Source organism: Phyllobates terribilis, unplaced genomic scaffold (genome assembly GCF_046119375.1).
Source record: "Phyllobates terribilis strain yellow unplaced genomic scaffold, ASM4611937v1 Scaffold_13__5_contigs__length_258822181, whole genome shotgun sequence".
Classification (NCBI taxonomy): Eukaryota; Metazoa; Chordata; class Amphibia; order Anura; family Dendrobatidae; genus Phyllobates; species Phyllobates terribilis.
The window spans coordinates 189,215,153-189,241,924 of record NW_027362773.1 but is presented as its reverse complement, the minus strand read 5'-3'; the positions used below and the strand labels follow the sequence as shown (position 1 = coordinate 189,241,924).

At 44.6% G+C, this 26,772-nt stretch overlaps 1 protein-coding gene across 4 annotated transcripts in view; it reads right to left on the bottom strand.

The window, feature by feature from the left end:
- Positions 1 to 21,632, bottom strand: part of CMIP (c-Maf inducing protein) — a 135,156-nt gene extending 113,524 nt beyond the window's left edge. For 2 of the 4 annotated variants that reach the window (XM_073659133.1, XM_073659134.1), the window contains exon 1: positions 21,009 to 21,631. In XM_073659133.1, coding sequence (XP_073515234.1) covers positions 21,009 to 21,305 — 297 coding nt within the window. In that variant the 5' untranslated portion in view covers positions 21,306 to 21,631. Of the gene's footprint in view, positions 1 to 21,008 lie in introns of all 4 variants that reach the window. The other 2 variants (XM_073659132.1, XM_073659135.1) reach the window with 2 other exon arrangements.
- Positions 21,633 to 26,772: the final 5,140 nt, after the last annotated feature.

Sequence of the window (26,772 nt, the reverse complement as noted above, 5' to 3'; positions counted from 1 at the left end):
ACTTCACATGAGGAAAGCATTAAAATAGAATATAGAAGTGAAGTCCAGCAAAAGCCAAAAGTAGTGCTCTACTCAGTTGTATTATTAATGCTGTAAAGGCCTCTCCATTACTGGTACTCAAAGAGATTTTAGAAAAAAAAAAGCTTGACCTACAGTGACTTGAGGGAATGGAATAAGGAAAAAGTTGACTGCACAGTCCTGAGGTTGTCACTTATGCTTTATTTGGGTTTGGATTAGGATGAAACGTCTTAAGATCAGCAAAAAAAAAAACAAAAAAAACCTCACTTTATTTCTACACTTGGCAAGTGTGCTACAACTTAAGACCAAATATCTTGTGGGGAGAACATTTTGAAGGAATGCTAAAGATGAGGAACATCTGGTTTGCGTTAGTCTCCACCATGGAACCATCTCCTGCCTCTTCTTTATGATGTAAAACAGCTTGAGATTTAGGCTCATTCAAGTTCTGTACCCGAACAAAAAGTCTTCGAATATAAAATTAGGTTCCATGTGATCCTAAGGGTTCCTCGTTTTCCACCAAGCATACGTACAAAACAACAAACACCACTAAGAGTGGACAGTGTCAACCCAAGGAATGACTACTCACTGGCCATCATCAGCTGGGAGCTCAAGTGCAGGTCTACAAAAAAACAGTACCCAGTCCGTATCCCTGCTCAAAGGTATCACTTTGATGCCAGCTGGAAGCCATTCGAATCATGACTGAAGAGTGAAGATAGAAGTCAAAACAAAGATGTTATCCAGAGGAACAGATTCTTATAACTTTTAGGCAAGCATTCTTTTAGCCAATGGCTTGTCCTTGCAATAAAGCTCCTGTACGATGCAAAATCTAAAAGGTGCTACCAGTTTCAGAAAAACCCTGGTTGACCACAGGACTAAGTCACCCAGCATCTATTCCTGTCTGTAACAAACACCACTAAGAGCGGACAGTGTCAACCCAAGGAATAACTGCCGACTGGTCATCATCAGCTGGAAGCTCAAGTGCAGGTCTACAAAAAAACAGTACCCAGTCGTATCCCTGCTTTGATGCCTGCTGGAAGCCATTCGAAACATGACTGAAGATAGAAGTCAAAACAAAGATGTTATCGAGAGGAACAGATTCTTATAACTTTTAGGCAAGAACTCTTTTAGCCAATGGCTGTCCTCGCAATAAAGCTCCTGTACGATGCAAAATCTAAAAGGTGCTACCGGTTTCAGAAAAACCCTGGTTGACCACAGCGCTGAGTCTCCCAGCATCTATTCCTGTCTGTAACACTGACGTCACGCTTAGCGGCTGTGCCCAAGTTGACGGCACAAGCTCAGTTATTGGTTGCAGTGCTGTCGATGTGACATCAGTGCTGAAGACAACAACAGACACCGAGAGCAGCAGCGGAGACTCAGCGTCAGACCTGGGGAGGGTGAATAAAGCGCAGTTTGTTCATTATTGAAAAAAAAATAAAAAATGTAGCCGGGAAGAGAAAGTTTACGAAATCAGAAAACGCCTTTAAAATTCTGAAGTATAGGCATGAGCCTAAAAAGAAAAGGTAATGGTTACCTACAGCTCAGAAAAAGTCTAATAACCCCTAAACAACAGTTCTTGAGACCCCCTGATAGCTGAAGTCTGTGAATAGGCCATGGCTAGACCCATGTGTGTGCATACAGGAAGACTTGTTAGTTGAAGGGAGAAGCCGCCAGTTTCCTTCCTTGGAATAATCAGCCGAGACACAATGAAAAGCCGGCCAGGGACAAAGTACCGAGCCAGTGCCCGATTCATGCCACCCGTATTTCGGGCAACATGAAGGGGATGACAGGTTCCCGTTAAGATTTATCTTTTTCAACTTTCACTGGAAACACTCAAGTTTATCCCATTACTTTCCGGTTTTCACTAGTGAGAAAATAATTTCACAGACTCGTGTCAAGACGTCCACGTCCAACTTCACTGGTTAACATCTAAAGCCAACAAGTGCTGCACAAATCTCTCATCAACTGGTTAAACATGTATCACCTATTTGTCAAAGTTGATAGCTCCATGTCTTGTCCTCCAATAGACCAATCCAATATATTCTACCTGTACCTGGGGACCCTCAGTCAGTCCCACACACACATACAACAAGGGGGTCAGAGAACCCAAAAGTTCTACTATAAAAGCTAATGTCCAGGACAAGACCACCGACGCTACAGTATCAGTCTGGGCTATGGGCACAGAAACATCTACCACTCTTGGTCAATATCGTAGCTTCGCTCCTGTCCAATACTGGTTCTTACAGTGACGGGCATTAAGTAAGGAAAAAAAATATCAAACCGCAAATCTGGAGCACCCAGTTAGCAATGATTGAATAAAATCTAAGCAGGGCTGGAAACTCAGGAAGCTGATATGTAAACTGGTTCCTTGCCAGGTATTTTAACATCTAACACCTTCCAAAATCCTCTTTTAGTGCCAAGGAAAAAGTCCTAGGCTGAACTGTTTACAAGACCTGCGAGCGATGTGAAATGATCTCACACTACGGGGCAGGATTCGCCAACCATTGTCTCTAAAGGGGCAGGGAACGTCAGACACAACGGCCCATTAAAAAAATGTATGTGTGAATTACATTTTATAGGTCCATGTGCATTAGACCAGGTTCACCAGAGCATATTTCACCCCAATGTCCATGCTGACTGGGGGGGGTCTCCTGACCTTAATTTACAAGCTTATATAGGTCTATGGTGCAGCACGGTGGCTCAGTGATTAGCACTGTTGCTTAGTAGTGCTGGGGGCCCTGGGTTCAAATCCAACATCTGCAAGAAGGCTGTATGGGTTTCCTCCGGGTTTTCCGGTTTCCTCCCACACTATAGGGAATTTAGATTGTGAGCCCCAATGGGGATTAATGGCACTATATAGGCAAATACAATAAATAAGTTCAGGACGGGAGACCCGTGGTCAGTCCAGGCATTGGGGTCCGGACCATAGGCTAAGGGCCTCCAAACACATTATACTAATGTCAACAGGTTCAGTCGGTCTGATGTGTATGGTTGGGTGAGATGTTGATCATGCATGACTGATGTTGGACTCCCAACCGCTAAACTGCCCGCCGACGTGTCAGTCAGAGGCTATCTCATCAAGAACACAGGAGAACTTGGCTGAACTAGTGATCCTGCGCATCGGAGAGAGTGCGCATGGGAGAGAGTGCATGGGAGAGAGTGCATGGGAGAGTCGGCTGAGATGGCGTTTGGCCGGTAGCCATCTAATATTTATGGCCAACCTAGGTGAACACACGTTGGATTTGCTTCCCGATATTTTCACAGAAAATCAACATAAATCCACGTGGAAATCCACAAATCAAATCCTAATTGTGAGGAGCATATCCTCCTGAGGAAGCTGCGGAGATTAGTGGGTAAGCCACATAAAAATCCACACTCAACCCGCAACAAAATTGACATGCTATGGGTCATATTCTGCACTAACAAAATAGTATTGACAAGATTTATATAATCCCAAACATCTGTAATCGCAATGGTAAAAATCCACAACATTTCGACACTGTGTATAGTTACCCTAAGGCCATGATCAGACAATCAGTTATTTATTTATTTTTAATGGTAGCCTATGGGTTAGTGCACGTGAGTGATTTTATACACAGACATAAAAAAAAGTCATTATGCACCAGTCCAGTCCTTTAAATATTGCATGTAATGGCAGGCACCTCCTTCACCCAATGAGCTGCACATTACTGCAACGGCCATCACTGAAAGAAGATTGAGAAAGTAAATAAAATAAAAGGGTTATTTAGCCACCTTCATAGATGTGTATTGTTGGATAGTGCTTGTAAAAATAAGCACTTTTCCTATTTAATCTTTATTAAAATTTGCAGCAGTTCTTGAGATATTAACACTTCTCTTTCATTTATAGCTCATTGCCAAGGAGATCGACCACCGCTGCTGTCTAGGTTTGCAAGCACATCGATGAAGCTGGCCGGGATTAGGAGGTAACGACGCGCTCCAGCGATCTTTGCCAGGTTCAATATAGTGCTTACAAGCTCAAGCTCCATAGAAAAGAGATTGTAGGCACTGCGAGTGTTCTGCTGTCTAGCAGCAGTGGTCGGTCTCCAAGACAACGAGCTGTAAACAAAAGAAAACAGGTAATATCTCAAGAACGGCTGAAAATTTTAAACCACAGTAAATTGCAAAACTGCTTGTTTTTACAAGCCCTATCCGACAATACCCATCTATGAAGATGGGAATAACCCCTTTAAGAATAATAGAAGCCACTGTGGCCGGTGTAATAAGCTAAAAAATGTATTCACCAATGATTCACTACTAATTGTGATGATATGAGGATATTACAGTTACAGGACTCACAAACGAGTCGGACTTTATGGAGGAAATTTGATAGGAGAAAATAAAGTCAAAACGAGATACCAACCGAATACGTCAAATACAATCCTATGAGGTAGAACGTCCCCGGGCGCGAGCTATTTGTAACGCACTTCCTCTCTGATAGGAGTTCTGCTTCCATGCTTTCTTATCACCAGCAGAAGAAAACCGTGATATGAACCATAAAGTAAAAGATTGGGAATGACATACTCATACTACAATGGAGGGCATCGTCGTGTTTTATGCTTATGTTTTGATATATTTCATACAATGCATTCATATGCATAGTGTTAAAGAACAGCTCCCCTTAAAGGGTTTGTCCACCGATGGGAACCTTTTTTATTTATTTTTTTCCCCCTAAATGCATGTGTATTTGGTGCTATAAATCATTTTTGCAATGGGGTTTCATTAAAAATTTTGCACCGTTTTGGCTTTTAAAAGCTCTTTCTTTTCCTGCACAATTAACTTTGATGTGGTCTCTGGGCATAAATCAGCTAGGAGGAGCTCAGAAAAAAACATAAATGAGTTTCAAGCCCCTGGTTAGACCATTATAGTGAGTTCGCTGACGGGATCTCAGTTAACTCATTCTGCAGCCAGCAATAGACAGTGCAACATAGAGGCTATAGAAAGTAGAGTGGTCTAAAGATATTGTCCGAAGCATCAGCAGACCACCCAACGAGTATGTGGCAACGTCCAGGCTGAAAGAAGAGGGATCGGGCATGTTGGATTTGAACATGCCCAATCCTTTGCTAACAAAGGAGATAAGCCCCTTTTCCTATACAGAACACATCTCTGACAAGTGTATATGTGTTTGGGGGGTAGGAGAAATGGCTGTCGGCTGGAGAAGCTTTCTAAAGATGACCATAAGAATTAGACTACCGTCAGCCGAACTCGCCACTAATGACAGCTAACAGTCTAAGAGCTCATGCAGACGACTGCATTTTCTTTCTGAGTGCAATCCAACAAAACAGCAGATTGCACTCAAACCAATACTATTCTATGGGTCCTGTCCGAGGAAAAAAATCTCAGCATGCACGATTTACATTCGTGAATTGGATCGCACTCGGCCATGCAAGTTAATGGTTCTGTGAAAAAAAAATAAAAAACTGACTGTACTCGGATGGCTTCTGAGTGCAGTCCGATTTTCACGGACTGACAGAATTGGAAGAAGATGGAGGATTTTTTTTTCAGACTTCTCCACATCTGAGAAAATCAGATCACCCTCTTCCCGATCACGCTCCCCCCGATCATTTATTTTACTCACTTATATAGCGCCATTATTTCCACAGCGCTATAGACATTATCATGTTCACACTCTGATCAGCACAATCGGACCGATTTTCTCGGATGAGAAAAAATGCAGTTGTGTGACCCACGCCTAATGTGTATTGGGGCCCCCAACAGATGATGTCGGTGGAGAGAAGGATCCAGCCTGACCAATTTTGGGAATGCCAATCCTGCTTTACTACTAGGTATAGTTCTACACACATACATAGACGTACCCTATAAGGTCCTTTAGCACCAGCTGCAAATAGGGAGAGCAATGAAGACTTTCACGCCATTAATAACAATTTGACATCACGTTAAAGGCACACGCATACAAGAGCTCAAAGTTCTGACAGTATCTTACCGCTTCAAAGAAGACCACCATTTTACAGTGTAGTAAATGAGCAGCACGGTCCTACAGATTTCATGGAAGGTATTTATTGATGGGGACATGACATTTTTACTCGACATAAACATATCATTAAAATGTTCACTTCCCAGAAACCAGCTTCTGAGCACGGACACCGTACCAGAGCGCAAACATATAAATTATACTCGGGAAGACCAACCCTGCTCGACACGAACAACTATCCAAAGTCTAAACGGCTGGTTTCAATGACGGAGCACTCGGCCGAGTGCTCCTATGTTCTCCATGAAAGTGTCGCTGACAGAATCCTCTGGCAGCGGCTTTTCTCCCAGGAGAACAAAAGGATCGGACGTTCAAATTAACTGGTCGGATCCTTCTCTTCAAAGAGGAGTGGAGTCAAGATATCAAGAAACACAAAATACTATTGGCTGATCCCACTGACACTATGACCAAACACTGATGAAAATTGGTCCAGTTCTTCGAGTACCAGAAAAATTGCCGACTTCTGAATGAGGCCTAGGAATATGGAAAAAGGAAAAGAAATAAAACATTGCAACTGACAATTCTTCTGTTTATGACCAACTTTACCCGGTGAGCTTTGACCTGGGAATACATGGCCATAGTACTTGTCCATACTAAGGCTTACATGGCGGTGCACCAGGCCTCCACTGTACTTTTGTCTGACACCAATTTCCAACATAAAATCATGGTATGCCCCATCGGACTCTGTATGTATAGGAGTATTCTCCCCATTTGTTCCAACCATTCTGCAATGTTTAGGAGTCTTCCAGAGGAGTTGCCAAATCCTTCCAAAACCACCCAAAAAAGAAATCCAGGAGAACACCCAAATGCATACTCATGGGACATTTATGACAAAGGCATGGAAGAGTTTGGCCAGAAGAGGTTGTGGCGATATTGACATTTTTTTCCGAGAGCAAACCTCACAATCTCTTTCCTCAAGAATTCTGAACGTTGAGAAGTCTGACTCTAGTCGAGAAGTATCACTTCCATTGAGGACTATTATCCATGAACACATAAGTCCTAATTGTATGGCTGTGAAGTTGAGGAGGCCAAAAACTTGTGGTGCACAGTTCATAGTATATATGTAACTAGAGTACAGGGGAAAATGCTTTAATACAGATCTACACTATGCAACTTCCTCTTGGACAGGAGAAGAGACCGTGTCTCCAGGATGCAGCTGTTCTAGCCTCCTCTCTAACATGAAACCTCAAGCCATAGTGTTACATCAAAACAGCTCTTGTCTTATCCTCCTAACTCAAATACAGAAAGAACCAAGGACTTCTGCTTCTCCATGGATAACTCTGTTCTGACGCAACTCAGGACTTCAATCATCAAAATGATGCCTCTTCTGACATCGAAAAGTCTGGTTGTTATCTTCTAGTTTTTGGAGGCAAGACAGTTTCCATATTATCAAAAAATAATACCAAAATGGCCATTCTTTCAGTTCCAGGTCCTCTTTTTCATACATGTGAGTATTAGTTGTACATCTCCAACCCTCTATCTTTACTTCTACAAGATCTGAGACTTAAAGGTGTTGTCTGCTTTCAGTTAATCTTAACTTTGGTATATATTATCAAGTTCTATACTCACGGTCCCCGGGTCCACTGGCGAGTCTCCGCCACCTTTCCTGGTGGTGGTGAGCTCAGCGGCTCTAAACGTGTTCAATCTACACTTGCAGCGCTGCCGAGCTCACTGATTGGTGGTAGCGTTGTCAACGAGCCAGACATTAGGGGCTGCACCAGAGACTAGACGTGGACATGGTGATGGTGAATACAGCATGGATTGTTTGCTTTTAAACACCAAACTGTGCCCGGGGACAAAGACTAACTGAAAGGGGACAACCCACTATGCCATCTCACTGAAACCACAATGATCTTCTGATGTATCCCACCACTCGTTCTTGCTTGACGAAGGGTCTGTGATCCAAAATGTTGCGCTCACAAAAAAGTATACTAATCTAAAAAAATGAATAAGGATGTTTTCAAGCAAACCTGCTAATTATGGAGTACTGTTCCATCACTTTCTAAAAGTTCTGAAAACTAATGAGAAAGTGGTCAGCTCTACTGGAACGTGCACCACAGCTCTACCTATAGGACTAGTGCTGCCTGGACTAGTCCATAAAATTGATGCCCTTCTTTTAGTGCCAGGTACTCTTTTCTATACATGCAAGTATCTCTAGGATTGTCCAACTTTAAATCCATATGGTTGTCCAACTTTGATGCTTTTACAGCTGCGTTGGAGACTAGGTAGCTTACAATAGTTCCTGAAGATAGTATCCGTATGGTTGTCCAACTTTAGATGCTTTTACCGCTGCGTTGGAGACTAGGAAGCTTACAGTAGTACCTGAAGATAGGATCCGTAGGGGTGTCCACCTTTAGATCCGTAGGGGTGTCCACCTTTAGATCCGTAGGGGTGTCCACCTTTAGATCCGTAGGGGTGTCCACCTTTAGATCCGTAGGGGTGTCCACCTTTAGATCCGTAGGGGTGTCCACCTTTAGATCCATAGGGGTGTCCACCTTTAGATCCATAGGGGTGTCCACCTTTAGATCCATAGGGGTGTCCACCTTTAGATCCATAGGGGTGTCCACCTTTAGATAAGTAGGGGTGTCTAGACTAGGAAGCTTACAGTAGTTCCTGAAGATAGTATCCGTATGGTTGTCCAACTTTAGATGCTTTTACCACCGTGTTGGAGACTAGGAAGCTTACAGTAGCTCCTGAAGATGAACAATCGGAACACTTACTTTCCATAATTTAATAAGTTTTACCTAATCAGGAATATTCTTATCAATCTCAATAGACAATCATGACTATGTATGTTTGGCCTCTGTGTGTCTGGCGTTAGAAACACATTCTCAGCACTGGAGAACCCGCACCTCCCTGATCGCAAACGATCAGACATGTCTACCGTGGGGACAACATACCATCTTTGGCTTTACCCTAGGCAGATAAAATCTCAAAAAAGCCAAGCCAAAAAAGCCAAGTCAAGGACATTTTTATAGCTTTGGAATCATAGACAGATTAATAATTCAGAAATAGCGATGTGACCTTTCTCCTAAGAGCAAATGCCATTCTGCCGAAAATATGAACTCTTCAGATGATACAAATTGCCAAGTCCTACGCAGGATTCTTTACCCACTTAATATCCAAACCATGCTGAAAATAATCTATCCCAAAAATATACCAAAAGTAAGAACATGGAAGCCATTGAGTTCAGCAGGATTGTCTGATCCATCTATGCATACGAGGCCTCCTAACATATCTCAGACAGATTGGGCATATTGAGTTTTAATATGTCCAATCCTTTTGATCCCAGGGGAGATAAGTTGCCGCCAGAGGAGTTTGGCAATGGCTTTCTCTCCTCTGCATGAATGACTGGGGAGAAGGGTGGGAAGAAATAGTAATTGGCAGAACAATATAAAAACGTAAAAGCGAAAGCTAGCAAATAAAAAAATGGCAACTAATGTGGCTGTGATTCCTGTGGCTTCAGCTTTAGCCCATACTAAGAGCCCCGACAGATATCAGGGAGAGAAGGATCCAGCTTGTGGAATTTCTGCGCCCGATCCTTTCGTTTTTTTCCCTGACAAAAACCTCTGCCAGAGGAGTCTGGCAGCGGCTTTTTCATACAGAACACAGGAGCACTAGGTAAGGGGAGGACCAGGTGTACAACGATGGGAAAAGAGGGGGGGGGAGCCCAACAACTAGGGAAAGGGAGAGTGGAGACCCCTAGGCAGATCGTACAACACCCTCCGTCCCTAAATAGGTTCTGCACCTATCGCCGAGCAGGATACGTAATCCCTAACTGTCCCTAGAGCTGGGCCCTAGGAAGGGAGGGGGAGGGGTGAGCACTAGTCAACCCCCACTGCAACTAAAGACAAACAAGGAAAACAGACTTAAGGCCCCGTCACACATAACGAGATCGCTAGCGAGATCGCTGATGAGTCACGGTTTGGTGACGCAATAGCGATCTCGCTAGCGATCTCGTTATGTCTGACAGGTAGCAACGATCAGGCCCCTGCTGTGAGATCGCTGATCGTTACAAAGCTTCCTGGACCATTCCTGGGTCGTTGCGCTCCCCCTGGGCAGTGTGCATCGCTGTATTTGACACCTTGTCAACGACTTCGCTAGCGATTCAGAACTGAGACACGTAGAGGTGCATAAATTGGACTTTTCTGCGTTCATCGTCCCCGATTGGTGGTCGCTACTGCGTCCTTGTTTTTTCAGATCCCACCAGCGTTCTCCGGCTGTGACTCCACTTTGAACAAATCAGACATCTTTAGCGAAGTAGGTATTGTTTGGGGTCTCAAATGAGTTTCCATTTTTAATTCATTTATAGGACATCTACCAATTATCTGCTATCATTGCTCTTCAGGGAGGGAGGGCTTGGCTTCAATAGCGATCTCGTTATGTGTGACGGGGCACCAGGACCGTTAAAATACTGGCAGCAGTTGTCGCAGCAGGTCTTCGCATCATGGGTGTTTCTGCCATGTCCCACTGGTTGAAGGCCTGCAATTGCAGGATAGTTTGCACGCTATTCACCGAGCTCCACTTCCCCATTGGCTCGGTCCACAGAGTCCACAAAGCCAGGTGGACAGTACGTAATTGCATCACGTCGACGAAGAAAGTTTTGAAGCGTGCAACAGGCCAAAAGAACAGAGTCTATTGATTTAAGCTTCATGTTAATTGGCGTATGAAAAACTCTGAAGCGGTTGGCCACGACAGCGTGTCAGAAAACGTGCTGTGTGGGTGTGTGTGCACGAGACCCCTAAAATATCTGCCCATGCAAAAGCATATATATACAGATAGAAGCCAAGCCCTCCCTCCCTGAAGAGCAATGATAGCAGATAATTGGTAGATGTCCTATAAATGAATTAAAAATGGAAACTCATTTGAGACCCCAAACAATACCTACTTCGCTAAAGATGTCTGATTTGTTCAAAGTGGAGTCACAGCCGGAGAACGCTGGTGGGATCTGAAAAAACAAGGACGCAGTAGCGACCACCAATCGGGGACGATGAACGCAGAAAAGTCCAATTTATGCACCTCTATGTGTCTCAGTTCTGAATCGCTAGCGAGGTCGTTGACAAGGTGTCAAATACAGCGATGCACACTGCCCAGCGGGAGCGCAACGACCCAGGAATGGTCCAGGAAGCTTTGTAACGATCAGCGATCTCACAGCAGGGGCCTGATCGTTGCTACCTGTCAGACATAACGAGATCGCTAGTGAGATCGCTATTGCGTCACCAAACCGTGACTCATCAGCGATCTCGCTAGCGATCTCGTTATGTGTGACGGGGCCTTTAGCTTGAGAAGGCACAAGAGAGAAGACGACAATAATTCACCAAGAACAAACTAGCCGACTGCTAGTACTCCAGGCCTGAGCAGGGGAAAATAGTACAATCATCGGCAACTCTCTGGAGACACTGAGGGTTTTTATATATCAAGCAAGGGTGTGTCAATTAGCAGCAGAAGGTGGATATCACTGCTGGGTCCTAGCGAGAGAAGGATACCACTACACTACAGAGATGAAAGAATCAAGAAGGTGTCTGCAAAGCCAAGCGACTGTCTGTCAAACCGGATACACCCATGACAAGCGCTCGGTTGTGTATGGCAGAATCAGGGGGATTTTTTTTTTAAAGTGGATTTTAAAGCTGATCCATATCAAAGAGTATTTGAAGCATTTTTATTGTGGATTTTGAAGAGGACCAGCTTAAGTATAAGTTCAAGTATAAGTATTCTTCTATTGGCTTCGGTCAGGAGGAGCCACATGTGCCTTGAGGGTGTGCCAAGCTTTTAAGCATGTATACATAGCTTAAAGGTATAGGTGAGATACACAATGAGCCTCATGTATGAAAACCGGTGCAAAAACCTGCTCTGATTGGTCTCCGAGTGCAGTATTTCGGTTAGACATTTGTTTTCATAAAGAAGACCCATTAAGATTATTTTTTTATTAAAAAAAAAAAAAAAAAAAAAAGAATAGTATCCAATGACTGCGGCTGCCGAACTGATATTACTAAACTGCTGTAACAGTTTTAACTGTGTTGACATAACAAACATCCCATTCTCCCTCAGGGAGTGGATCAGGTTTTGTCCCCAAGAGAGCAGTTATCTGGCAAATGGAGTTTGCAAATATTAAAAGGCACCATTGGGACAGTGGCCCTGACAGAGCCTGGAGGCTGAGTGTTATCTGCAGGGCAGAACAGAGGACTTGCTGTAATTGCAGGGACAATGAAAACAGGATGTGAGAGAGCCTGTAAAGATAACTGTGTGGTTTAACCCCTCCACGGCCAAAAGGAGTTAAGCAAACCTGAGTGTATCACACACAATTCACTAATGCAGATCACCGGCAGGATTTAAAGGGACAACAAAAATATAAAGTTGCTAAATGTTCGTCTTGTGTTTACTACGTCTTGAGTGTCCGCCTCCAGTAGGCGTATACGCCCGAAAATGATTCACGTCAGAGCGCACGTTAGCTCAGTTGGCACCATTATAGTCTATGGCCCTGTCAGGGGAGTTTGGACGTAAGCGTCGACGGGGCCACTGAACGGGTGCCTAAATGCAATGTGAAAGCACCAGGTGCTGCAGGGCACGCCCTGGTGTTTGAGGTGCCCTCATGGAGCTCCTCCGGGCCACAGGCGTACCCGCTACGGCTCCTCTGGACCACAGACGTGCCCGCTACGGCTCCCACTGTGAGCAACAGGCGTGCCCGCTACATTCCCGGTGAGCCACAGGCGTGCCCGCTACATCCCCGGTGGGCCACAGGCGCGCCCTCTACGACTCCGGTGGGTCACAGGCGTGCCCCCTACGGCTCCAGTGGGCCACTGGCGTGCCCCCTACGGCTCCAGTGGGCCACTGGCGTGCCTCTTACGGCTTCAGTGGGCCACTGGCGTGCCCCCTACAGTTCCGGTGGGCCACTGGCGTGCCTCTTACGGTTTCAGTGGGCCACTGGCGTGCCCCCTACAGTTCCGGTGGGCCACAGGTGTGCCCCCTACAGTATCAAGTGCCTATCAATATGGATGGCTCCTGGCTATTTTATCAAACTTGATAATGGGGCACAAAGAAGGACATGTTCCTGTTTCTTTCCCCTCCATAAAGGGGTCTCCCCTGTACTACCAGGCTCAGTGGGGTTATTATGGTATTCTTTTGCTATGGATTTTTGCTTGTAGTTGCAAAAGGGTTAAAGATTTCATTTACTTCCACAAACAAATGCAAATATGGTCTCTGGCTCTCCTATAAAAGAAGGCCTGAAAAGGCCTACACAGAAAGCCTGCGTCTCCATGGCGACGGTGGATGTTGTCCTAACAATTGCGGCGCTCTGCTCGTCCTCGCAGACTCATTTTAATTTCTGCAGTAATCAATGTTCAAGAGGAGAAAAAAAATAAAAACATTAAACGTGGTAGATAGTTATCATGTGTGTACCCCAGCCAAAATGGGGGAGGAAATGAGGAACCGACCAACCTCAATTCTCATCTGTATAGGGAGAAAATTGTCCCTAGGATATAACAGTGCCCACCATAGTGCCAACCACTGGACTGCAAGGGCCACATGTGCCCCCAACCCATGCAGGCTCTGTCTGCCATCCAATGGACCGAGAGTGGTCACATGACCATTCCTTCTAGCTCTCCAGGCATTCAATAGGCCAAGACTGGTCATGTGACACCTCCTTGTTAGTCTCCAGCCATTGAATGGGTGGAGAATGGTCATGTGACACCTCCTTGTAGGTCTCCAGCCATTGAATTGGTCGAGAGTGGTCATGTGACACCTCCTTGTAGCTCTCCAGGCAATCAATAGGAAGAGACTGGTCACGTGACACTTCCTTGTAGTTCTCCAGGCATTTAATAGGCCAAGACTATTCATGTGACACCTACTTGTAGGTCTCCTGCCATTGAATGGGTCGAGAGTGGTCATGTGACACCTCTTTGTAGGTCTCCATCATTGAATGGGCCGAGAGTGGCCACATGACACTTCCTTGTAGTTCTCCAGGCATTCAATAGGCCGAGACTATTCTTGTGACACCTACTTGTAGGTCTCCTGCCATTGATTGGGTCGAGAGTGGTCATGTGACACCTCTTTGTAGCTCTCCAAGCATCCAGCGGGCCAAGACTGGTCATGTGACATTGTGATATCTCCATGTAGCTCTCCAGCCATTCAATAGACCGAGTGGTCACGTGACACTTCTTTGTAGCTCTCCAGCCATTCAATAGGCTGAAAGTGGTCACATGACACTTCCATGTAGCTTTCCAGCCGTTATTTTTTACTAAAGAGTCCAGGGGGAGGAGCTTAACTCTATTCGATGACACTTCTTGGGTCTATTTAGTGACAGCAGTTCTCTCGGATGGGGGCATGGCAGAGACCGACTAATCTAAAGGGAAGCAGCACTTTCCATCGCTATAATAATCACAGCTATTACCTCTTGGGTAAAAAAAAAAGATAAAAATGGCCAGTGCTGAAACGAGTGCCATAAACAAGGAGGAATGATGCTTTTATTACTGCCATTTCAGTATATCACAGTGTTTGCCATCTGCGCTCATAGCACCTTGGTTAAAAATTAATTTTACAACAGATGTCCCTGTGTGACATGTCATTGCCATGCGCTAAAGAATAAAAATTAAAAATCTAAGACTTGCTTCTGTTGTAACCATCGGGTATCAAGTATGTAGGGAACACGGGGGTAACAAAGGTTTTGCACAAATGTAGCCATAATTGTGGCCACATCCGTTCTATCACTTCTGCTGTGTGTCAGTCTTCACTGTAGTCTGGGATGATATTCCTGAACCCGGAGGATCCAAATGCAATGTTATGATAATGTATGCTGCCATTGTTTCCAACAATGAACACTATATACCTTGGCGCAGAACTACAAGGTTGCCATTGCATGGCTTATTTCCACGTTGTTCCTGGGCAGTGTAGACCTAATATCTAACCTATTCCTATTGTTTTAGGCCATTCGCTTCTGATCCCAACAGGACCGGATCATATAAGGAGGGGTTAAGCCCATACTCTAAATCATACAAGTAAAACAGTTCTTCCGATAAAACTTTCTTTAGGGAACCCTATCACGGTTCATCCAGAGCTTCTTGGTTCAGGATAAGAACGCGATAATTTTAGAGAGAGCGAGGGGAAGGGTTAATGTAGGGAATTGTTATATTAAAGGGGTCATCCTCTTTTAGAAAACTTTATGCTGCGATAGTTAAAAAATAAAACCTGTGCAATACTTACCCTCCCCAGGTCCAATGTAAAAAAAAAATTTCTTTTTGTTTGGCTGCAGCACGTTAAAAGTGCTGCAGCCAATCTCTGAGATCAGCATCTCCTCCTAGTTAGAGAGCACAAGCAGTGATTGGCTGCAGTGCTGTCCATGTGATTTCCCCACGAGAGACACTGGATCCGGGAAGGGTATGTAATGGCAGCATATGGCAAAAAGTTTTCTTTAAAAAAAAAAAAAGAAAAAAAGAAGGACACTCCCTTAAATTTCTGGGTCCGACAATGCAATGGTTGTAACTCAGCATCAAATACCCGGTGTAGGAGACCTAGCAAGAGACGCAGCCATCAATGCTGATAAATAAATGATGGCAGTTAGATGGGTTACCATATTTAGCCTTATTTCTCCAGTCACCGCGCACTGGAACCTAAAGTGTCAAACCAAGATGAAGAATTATCAACAAGATACACAGATAATCTTTTGTAGCATCAGTGAGACACACTCAGCAAAAGGGAAACGGGAGAAGAAATCGCAGTTTTTTTGGAGGTTGTGTAAGGCGGTCATACGTGGTGGGGGTAAAAAAGGTTGGAAAGAAAAAAAAAGAAAAAGTAAAAGTTGGCGTAGGCCTCCATAAGACTGAATGTCCCCCGTCCCCCCTATCATAAGCAATGCCGTGCTATTGAGGAGCATTAGCCTCGGGGCCTCAAGAACTGAGAAAATTAGATGGAGCTATAATTAGGAACCCAAGGACTTCAATCAGGGATTATTGTACCCTGGGAGGGATGTAGAGAAGCCATACATTTCTGTCTGACCACCTGTGATGTCACATATATATGATGGCAGACATTGAAGTGGCTGGATACTATCAAGATAATGATGAAGAACCTTGATGGACCCATCTAGGCTTTCACACGATGGACCTTCCTCCAGATCGTTCACCCATCAAGTCGTCATGGCTCGAGATTGAGCCGAAGGCTGTTAAAAAATATCTATGTTATAAAGGTGGCCATAAACGTTAGATTGCAGCCAATCTTCTTCATGCTCAGATGAAACTCAACATGTCCAACCCTTCTTTCACTAGACATCTGCCATTGGGGAAAGAAACACCCATACAAATCAGATGGGTCATCCCAAGTCCTGCCAAAATCGTTGGGTTAGACCAACGCTAATCCAATGCTTAAAATTTACGTCCAATGTGACACACAAGGAGTTCTTAGAAGATTCACTAAATCATAGCTTCTCAAACTTTTCCTTCTGAGGCCTCACCAGACCAAGGTAAGGCCCGGACCTATCTGTGGTGTCAGAACATGTTAAACATTAAATAAAAAAAAACTCTCCACCTATACAAATGTACCATAACTCAGTGTGGACAATATGCGGTTAGGGCCAATTTGTCCACTCAAGGAGCTAGAGATGGTGCAAGTCGATTCATAGGACCTGGTCGAAAAACTGGAGCTCGTTCAGAGAAGAGCTACCAGGATGGTGAGCGGACTGCAAACTATGTCCTACGAGGAACAAGTTACAGGATCTGGGAATATTTAGCTTGCAAAAATGAAGGCTAAGAGGAGACTTAATAGCTGTCTACAAATATCTGAAGGGCTGTCACACTGTAGAGGGATCATCCTTAGTCTCACTTGCACATAGAAATACGAGAAGCAATGGGATGAAACTGAAAGGGAGAAGATACAGATTAGATATTAGAAAATACTTTTTGACAGTGAAGGTGATCAATGAGTGGAACAGGCGGCCACGAGAGGTGGTGAGTTCTCCTTCAATGGACGTCTTCACACAGAGGCTGGACAGATATCTGTCTGAGATGGTTCAGTGAATCCTGCATTGAGCAGGGGGTTGGACACGATGACCCTGGAGGTCTCCTCCAACTCTAACATTCTATAATCTGGTGGCCACTTCAGCAGTAGCCCTGAGAACCACCTTCTTACGTGATGGCATTCCTAGCTCATCTTTTGATTAGTTGGCTTGGCGCACCATCACTGTTACGGCGTGAAGCACATTTGAGGTTGCTCCAGGCTGGCTAATCAAAGGAAGAGCCACGAATGCTGATAGATAGGAGGTGGTTCGCAGGGATCCGGTAGGACGGCCACAGATTATCGACATGGCCACTGGACCGAGGCTTACAAACTGATTTGCGCCATCTCTATCAGGAGATACAAGAACTTTCATAGACATCAAACCACTTATACTGCAGAAGTAAATTTGTAGGTATGTAGACTAATTTGGGATTTTGTTGGGACTTGAAACAGAAAAAACAGAATTTGCCCCAACGTTCTTTATACACCGCGATCATGTTCTCCAGTAACCATCCAAGACGAGACGAGTATAAGAACTGTCCATATCACACTGGGACTTGATTATATAAGCAGGCAACTGACCAACATTGGTTGTCTTCCGATGGCTAATGGGCCGGAATAGAACTTTTGGTCCAACATGAAGTCCATATCACTGAACCATCAATGTCATGGTAGGCAATATGGTCTATGTGAAGATAAAAAGGGCTTGTATTATGGAAGAGCCTCTGAATGACAAGAGTTTAGCAGTGAAGAGCTCGCTAATTTTGAGTGCAGTACGTTATGCAACTTTGCTCTACGGAACATCTTATCACGAGATACAACTGACTTTCTGTTGTTTCCATCAAAATTTCAGATGTGAATGCAGCCAAGTAACGATCGTAAAAAGTTTCACTGTGTAAACAATTAGCAATTTCCTACTATCCTGGTCCTTCATCATAGGGACAACCTGAGCAGAAGACAGCAGAAGACGAGCGTATTACACGTCTGTAGGCTGTCCGGACAGAAGACGGACAACACACTGACCAAAGCAAGTCAATGGTGTAATTCAAAGATAAAAAAATATTAATAATAATATACAATAATAAAACAAAATTGCAGCATGCACTAGTCTGATTCGTTTTTCTGATCAAACTCGCTAATTAAAATTCAAAGGGTGCGCTAAAAAAAAAAAAAAGGATATAATATGGACACCATGTTTTTTTTTTACAGATCCATGTGTCGCGGCCAAATTCAATGCCACAGACCACAAAACACGGATGTGTGAATCCGGCCTTATGTTATGTTTGTGTCTTACAGAAATTCCCCTAGAATAAACATCAAGGCCATGGTGTTAATGAAACACTAAAAGATGCCGCTACAAATGTATTGGAGCAACTGGTGGTGCCATATAGTGCATGTAATGTAGTCTAGGCTTTATATAAATTACCATAAACCAGAATATATCATAGCCTTAAACCTGTCAGATGACATAGTATTTTTTTGCTACAGTAATGAATAAAACTGTCTATATCATGCTCATTTACATTTATTTTCGTCCGTATATATATATATATATATATATATGCGCACACACGTACATACTATATACAGACACATATGCACACACATTATACATACATGCACATTATATATACACACACACAAATGACGAGAATTAAAAAAAAATAAAAAAATTAATAGATAAATAAAATCATCCTACCCAATAAATATAAGATCATTCTAACACGCTAATAATAAAATAATGTTGTATATTCCATTTTTTTTCATGCATAGATTAATGTAGTAATATAGTAAATATACTATAACTGCTCCTATGGCAAGAATCAATGTGAACCAAGGCCATTTTACCACTATTATATGCACCGTATATCTATTTCAAATGACTTTATGTAGCATAATGGCATTTTTATGCTTTTCTTTTAGATGGATTCGCATTGTTTATTGTGTAACTGTATGCCTAATAATATCTTAATATAAATATATATAATCATTTTTTTCAAGTTTTGCGGCCATTGGCGCTGCCATCATATACCTTCCAGACATATGCAAGGAGGTCACCGTGTAGGCAAACAATTGGCTAGTAAATTCTATAGGTGCGTTGGTGCATGTGACGAATGTGAACTACATTATCTCATTATCTAGTGTGAATTTAGACTAAAATGCTTATTCACTTCAATTTTTTTTTTTTTTACAATGTTAGGAAAATTGTCCTACCAAAATGTCCCCATCAGTTCTATGCACAGGAATAGGCGCAATTCCTAAAAATGTAGTTTCCATATTTCCCTTGTACAGTCCTGAGTGACACTCTGGCATCATATATACAACAAGCGCGATGCAGAAAAATGCATCAGATTGACTCATTTTTACCAAAGACGCCTATAGAGAGATACGCAGGTGAACAGGATGAGGGCCCTTAGATGATTATCAGAAACTACAGTAAATAATATTTATTTATTATTTTTACATCCTTCCTCTTATATTTTCGTTAAAGACGAGTCATGAATGATAATCACTGCTAGGTACACTGAACCCCCTGGTCGGAGGGGGATCAGGTATATATGGGGTCCATCACATCTGTGTAGTAACAATAAAAAGGAGATCAGATTTTGCTAATTACCCTTTTAAGAATAAAAAATATCTCTGGACGTTTTACTATCTTTAAAATAAAAATCTATTTGTGAACCATCCACCTCATATCAATAGCCAGAAATGTAACCATTCAAGCAAAGCCACGCACAGTATATAATAAATGGTATCTAATATCCACCAGAACAGGACGGCCATACAGAATAATTACATTGTAATCTATCTGGTCCATGTAACCGCCATACAACATCCTCCACCATGGCTTATAATGTGCCTTACCCAGAATCCTTTGTGGATATATTATACTGGGGCTCCTGTAATGTGCTGCAGTGAGCGATCCACACAGCACATACACAGCACATACACAGCACATACACAGCACATACACAGCACATACACAGCACATACACAGCACATACACAGCACATACACAGCACATACACAGCACATACACAGCACATACACGCTGTGCGGGGGGATCTCAGCAGATGATGGGAAGCTTCACCATGGCAAAACATTCAGTACAATTATCACATACATATATACATATATATATATATATATATATATATATATATATATATATATATATATATATATATATGTATGTGTGTGTGTGTGTGTGTGTGTGTGTGTGCACACATACAAACACATTGTATATATACACACATATACAGTATATTATATATATGCACACATACATACACATATATATATATACATACATACATAATGTGTGTGTTTGTTTGTATATATAATGTGCGTATTTTATATTATATATATATATATATATATACACACATACACACACAAATACACATACATATGTATATATATGCGTATGTGTCTGTATATGTATACACATCCACACGCACATACATACATATACACACACAACCAACAACAACACATCATTGATAATCCACCAATAACCATAAAAAATGAACAAAATAGGCCCTGCTGGCCACATAAAATAAATCTATTAGTAATAAGTCTCTGAGGCCTATTGCAATATATCAGAAACCAACCATATATACTAGGACAATACAGGACACAGATACATTATACATTTCACCATGGTGCCAAAAACCTCACACAAAAAAAACAGGATTTCTATCGCCTTTCTTATACAGTATGAGGATTTCATTATGTATAAGATCACATCGTTGGTCACTGATGTTCCATCTTAGGAAGCCATACTGTCAATCATCCCATTTATTGACAGCTGTATTTTAGAGAGGTTCTGCAGCAGTAAAGAGGGTGAACAATCTATATACAGCACTGCCAATGTTACTGCATATTCTTACTATACCATAGATAGATACAATGTATCACATTAGTGTAAATATTTACAAATAAAGAGAAAACAATGGTAGTGTAAGGAGCAGCAGAGCAGCTGGGTATCAGCAGCACTTACTGTAGCAGAGGTCAGGCTGTTGTCTGCCAGGGTCAGGTGGTGGGGTTCCCATCTCCTTAGGAATTTGGAGGTGAGGATCTTGCTCAGAAAGGTCCTGGGGTGTCTTATCACACAGACCTGAATGTCTCCTTCTTGCAGCAGTTTGTACCTCATGCCATTGAAGTGCACCATGGCTCTCCTGCAGGGCACAGCACCCATTTTGCCCCCCTCTGGAGCAGACATCTCCCCCAGCAGTGGCTTGTTCTCCTCTATCTGTCTGTGATCACTCTCCCCACAAGAGCTGTTAGTAAAATCCATAGCAACTGGGTGAAGATGACAGATTTCAGCTCTGTATTCCTTTGTAGACTCCAAGCAGGAAGGAAATTGCAACAAAAAAATAAATTAAAAAAAAGTATCAAGATTCCAGATCTCACTGGATCCTGGACATTTCCAGTGTTTTTTTTATTTACTTGATTAAATCCATTATTTTATCCAAAAGGAAGGGGGAGGAAAAAGCAGCCAGAAGCCCCCTGGATCCTGGCAGGGCTCGGGGTGCAGCATGTATCTGTGTGATGTGTCTGATCTGTGTGTGTGCTACAGAATAGCAATCACTAAAAGATTGCAGCAGCTTCTCTGCAATGATTGGCCCTGCCAGGGTCATGTGACGGCTGAATGACGTCAATGGCAGAAGCAAGCAGATCAGGATGCATATTCTGTGTGTGTGCTGCAGGGGAGGGGAGGCTCTCATTAATAGGAGGAGAGGGGGAGCTGGGGACAGGAGTAGGGCACAGCTTGGCCTCCATCTTTAAAACACCTGAGTGCTCACAGGTCCATGGTAAAGCATGGAGAACATGCAGACACACAGGTATACAGTGTATACAGCTCTATGCCTATGTCTGAGTGTGCATTCCATAGACATTATGCACTATGACTCATAGGGATTGCAGCTTTACTCGTCTAACAGCATCTCCTATGGTGCAGACTTCCAGTAGAAATACAATAGCAGCCCCTCCCACCATTCCCAGTAAGCCCCCCTATAAGGCTGCGTGCACACACAGAATCCTTCATCCTCCAAAATCCTTCAGACAACTCTTCCTATTCATTTTTATAGGAAGTCCACGTTGAGGATTTTTTGAGCGCTTCCCCCCCCCCCCTCTTTGAAGAGGTTTTAAAAAAAACGCCTGATTGGGGGGGGCGCATGTCACTTGTTGGAAGCGGATCCGGATGGAATCAGTCGGGGAGAAACAATGCAAAAAATGCTTCAAATACTGTTCAAAAACCTCTCGGTTTTGGACTCAGCCCAAGACATCGGATCAGACAACTCTGACCAGTGTTAGGCTATGTTCACACATCATGGTTTTTTCGGTGTTTTTTTTTTTCTGCGGCCAAACCTGTTCTCTTGCCAGGAAGTTTGTCCAGGATTTATCTTGCCTTTTTGCTTGTTTTTTTGATGCGTTTTTTGGTGTGTTTTTTTCACGATCCTTTTGTCTCTTTTATGCATGTACATAAAGTTCAGTGAAAAAAAAATAAAAATCTCATTCTGGTTCTGGGCACAAAAAAATGCTGAAAAACCTGACGCCTGTGTTTTTTCAGTGTTTTTTTCTGCAGCAAAACCTGATCTCTTGCCAGGAGGTTTGTTCGGGATTTTTCTTGCCTTTTTGCTTGTTTTTTGATGCGTTTTTTTGGTGTTTTTTTCCACGGTTCTTTTGTCTCTCTTATGCATGTACGTAAAGTTCAGTGAAAAAAAAAAATCTCATTCGTTTTGGGCACAAAAAAAACGCTGAAAAACCTGACACCTGCGGTTTTTCAGCGTTTTTTTTCACCACCCATTACTTCCAGTGGGTGAAAAAACGCTGAAAGAAGTGACATGCTCTATTTTGCAAAAAAAAACATGCAAAGCACAAAATCCTGAACAAAAAAAAAAACATGATGTGTGCATGAGATTTCTGGAATCTCATAGACTTAGCTGGTACTGCAAAACGCAGCTGAAAATTTGCATAAAAAAATGCTGAAAAAAACATGATGTGTGAACATAGCCTTAGTCTACTGGGTGGTGCATATGTCCAATTTTTTTCTTGGACCGAGTGGTCCGAGGAAAAAGATGGTAGCGTGCCTGATTTGCCTCCGGCACTCGCCCATTCATGTCTATGGGTCCATGGAGAATATCAGACCGAACTTGGATGACATCTGCAATCTGATTTTCACGGACTGACACAATGGAGAAGATGGTTATTTTTTTCATTCTCCACATCCGTGAAAAATGGATCAAATTGTGATTATGGTTGTCTGCACCTGACCATAAAGAAGCACTCATCCTCTTCCTCCTCCAATCAAAGTGTTTATCCTCTTAATATATTGCAGTCATCATATTATATAGCACTGTGTACTTACAATTGCTCATTCTGCCCTTCTACTCAGTTAATTCTTCTTTTTTCCATTAGGTCTATGACAAAAACTGACAGGCTGAATCCTTCTAAGCTCTATGTAGAAACAGGAGGTCAATTTTCACTGTGTGAGTCATCAGGCACTGCAAAAGTCCCTGGCAGAGGGAGGAGCGAAACAGCTTGGTCAGGAGATGAAGGAGGGGGCTGATAAACGCAGGGACAAGAGACTTCCTGTTTCTACATAGAGCAGAAAAAAAGAGAAGAATTAGCTGGTAGAAAGGCAAAATGAGCAATTGTACGTACACAATACCATATAATATGATGACTGCACTATATTAAGAGGATAAATGACGCACCCCTGGGCCTGTGTCGCACAGCGTTGCGCATGCAGGAGCTTACCCGGAGCCGGATCTGTTGAGGGTTGTAGTCTCGTGGCGGTGACCCGGTCCGTGCCCAGGGAGTCAGACTAAGTGGCGTTGTATTAGCGGTAGATGTTGGACGACTACGCCACCCGTTGAATGCAGCGAAGGAGCTGCCGCTGCAGGGCAGACCGCTGAGGCCGGTGGTAGGATTGTGCAGCGTGGTAGTATCACCCCCAACGGGAGGGGTATGGCCTCAGGGCAGCCGACGTGGATGATGGGGGTAGCAGGAATCACTCAGAGACGATGCGGTGTAGTTCAGGGTCTTTACTGGTGATAAAGATAGACCCTCCCGAAGTACTGGCTAGCGATCGGGGCCTGGTCAGTCCTTGAGCAGATGGGATCTCCCCTGGCCAGGCGGAGTTGTAGGCCTCCCAAACTGACTGTACTCTTCTGGCTACCTTGCTAGAGGCGGGTATAAGTAGCCCACGTCCCTGAGTGTACCGTGTGGTGCTCACCCGTATGGCCGGTGACTCGGGGCCTTCTAGTGGCGTCCGCTCCACGACGGCGGTGCTGGTCCCACGCGTGTGACCGCGCCTTCGGGTTTCTTGGCCAGAGGACCTGAAATCCCCTGCCGGGCGGTTTCTGCTGCTGGGTAAAGATTAGTCCCCACAGCCTCGGACTCCGGGTCCGGTGATAGTTTCTCAGTCAGGGCGAGCTCTGCAGCTGCCAGCCCCTGACTCCTTATAGTACTGCTCCCACAGAGCTCCTGATGTTCTTCTCCTATATCTGCTGCTCTTCTCTGTCTCTACTTCTTCTCTACTCACTAACCCTGCCTCAGCCCTAGGTTTATATAGGGGAAGTTCTTCCCCTCCCAGGACTGGGCAGGAGGTGTGGCATGCATAGGATCCCTGACCAAGAGACCTCCCACCTGCTCTCAGACATAACATTGCTGTTACTGTGGAAACCAGACCCCTGGGGTGCCACATTCCCCCCTAGTGAAATTTAGTACTCCGGGACTAAACATATTTTTAGAAAAACATAACAAGGTATAAACAATAATAATACAATAAGAAAAACACATAAAGATGGTTACGGCGTGTCCGCAACCGGGTGCAGTTTTGAATAAAAGCAAGGTGTCCATTTCACCAAAACAGGGAGACGTAACCAGGTAGGGGTCTGTCCTGCCCCGAGTCCTTAACAGTCTTTAGTCCATTCCTAGGTTACGCTCCAACCAACTGTACAAGGATTCCCGGTAAATCCACCAAGGACTCCTAAAAATAACTAGAAACACATAATTATTTACAAGTAACAGACAGGTGACCACAAATAAAACAATTTAAACACTTCAAATCCTCCAACGTGCGGGTAACTGGCCTCTAGTGGCCCTAGTGGACCTACGGAGCTGACTGTCTGGCCCTGAACTACAGGGTGTAGGAGCTGTCAAGGGTAAACTGGGCAGCGGTCTACGGGCTCTTTGGCTCACTAGGGGTACGGCAGGCTCACTATGAGCAGAGGGTTGATCCTCCTGTTCTGCTTGTGTGGAGTCTGCTTAATAGCTCTCAGGGCCTCTTGTAGGTTCAGGGCATAGTCCCTTATACTCTCGTGTGCTCGCTGCTTGCACCCGCAGAATCTAAGCTTGATCTCGGCTGAGGTGCGGGTATCAAAGGTGTCCCTCAGCCGGGTTAGTATCCCTGCAACAGTCCTCCCCCCAGGTGGCCAGGACTTTACCTCCCTTTGGGCTGCCCTGGTTAATTGGGCCACCAGGATGCTCACTTTTTGCTCTTCTGTGAGGGGATACACCTGGAAGAGGCTATCCAGCTTTTCTCTAAAGTCATGCAGGGTATGTGACTCCCCTGAGTATTGGGGTAGCCAGGCCGCTCCCGGGATATAGGGCATGGTGAAAGGCATGACTGCAGCAGCGGTGGCGCTGGCGGGGGTTGAGGCAGTGAAGCTCTCCTCCGTATCCGACATCTTCCTCCCCCCTAGTGGACCGTGGCCTACCTTGCGATGATCCTCTTCCGTAGGCCGCGGCTCCGCAGTGGATCGTCAGGGTTGAGGACCTTCCGTCGCGCTCCTGTGACGTCGGCGTCTGCTGGGCTCCTTCCAGGACCTTACGCAACGTCCGGACGTGAGGCGGGGCTTCAGTTCTCGCGCGCTTTCGGAGTCCACGCCCCTCTTCTTCCCGCGCGGCGTCTTCAAGATGGCGTCCAACGGCGGGAAAACTCCACGGATGGCGGGAAGAAGGCAGAAGATGGCGCCGGATGGCGGGAAAACTTCGCGGATGGCGGGAAGAAGGTAGAAGATGGCGCCGGATGGCGGGAAACCTCCACGGATGGCGGGAATCTTCACCACTGGTAAGTTTGAACAGTCTTTTTCAGGCACGCAGTACCCGGTGGTTGCGGGCACGAGATCCTGCTGACTACGCCAAAAGTTGACGCACCCCTGGGCCTGTGTCGCACAGCGTTGCGCATGCAGGAGCTTACCCGGAGCCGGATCTGTTGAGGGTTGTAGTCTCGTGGCGGTGACCCGGTCCGTGCCCAGGGAGTCAGACTAAGTGGCGTTGTATTAGCGGTAGATGTTGGACGACTACGCCACCCGTTGAATGCAGCGAAGGAGCTGCCGCTGCAGGGCAGACCGCTGAGGCCGGTGGTAGGATTGTGCAGCGTGGTAGTATCACCCCCAACGGGAGGGGTATGGCCTCAGGGCAGCCGACGTGGATGATGGGGGTAGCAGGAATCACTCAGAGACGATGCGGTGTAGTTCAGGGTCTTTACTGGTGATAAAGATAGACCCTCCCGGAGTACTGGCTAGCGATCGGGGCCTGGTCAGTCCTTGAGCAGATGGGATCTCCCCTGGCCAGGCGGAGTTGTAGGCCTCCCAAACTGACTGTACTCTTCTGGCTACCTTGCTAGAGGCGGGTATAAGTAGCCCACGTCCCTGAGTGTACCGTGTGGTGCTCACCCGTATGGCCGGTGACTCGGGGCCTTCTAGTGGCGTCCGCTCCACGACGGCAGGGTGCTGGTCCCACGCGTGTGACCG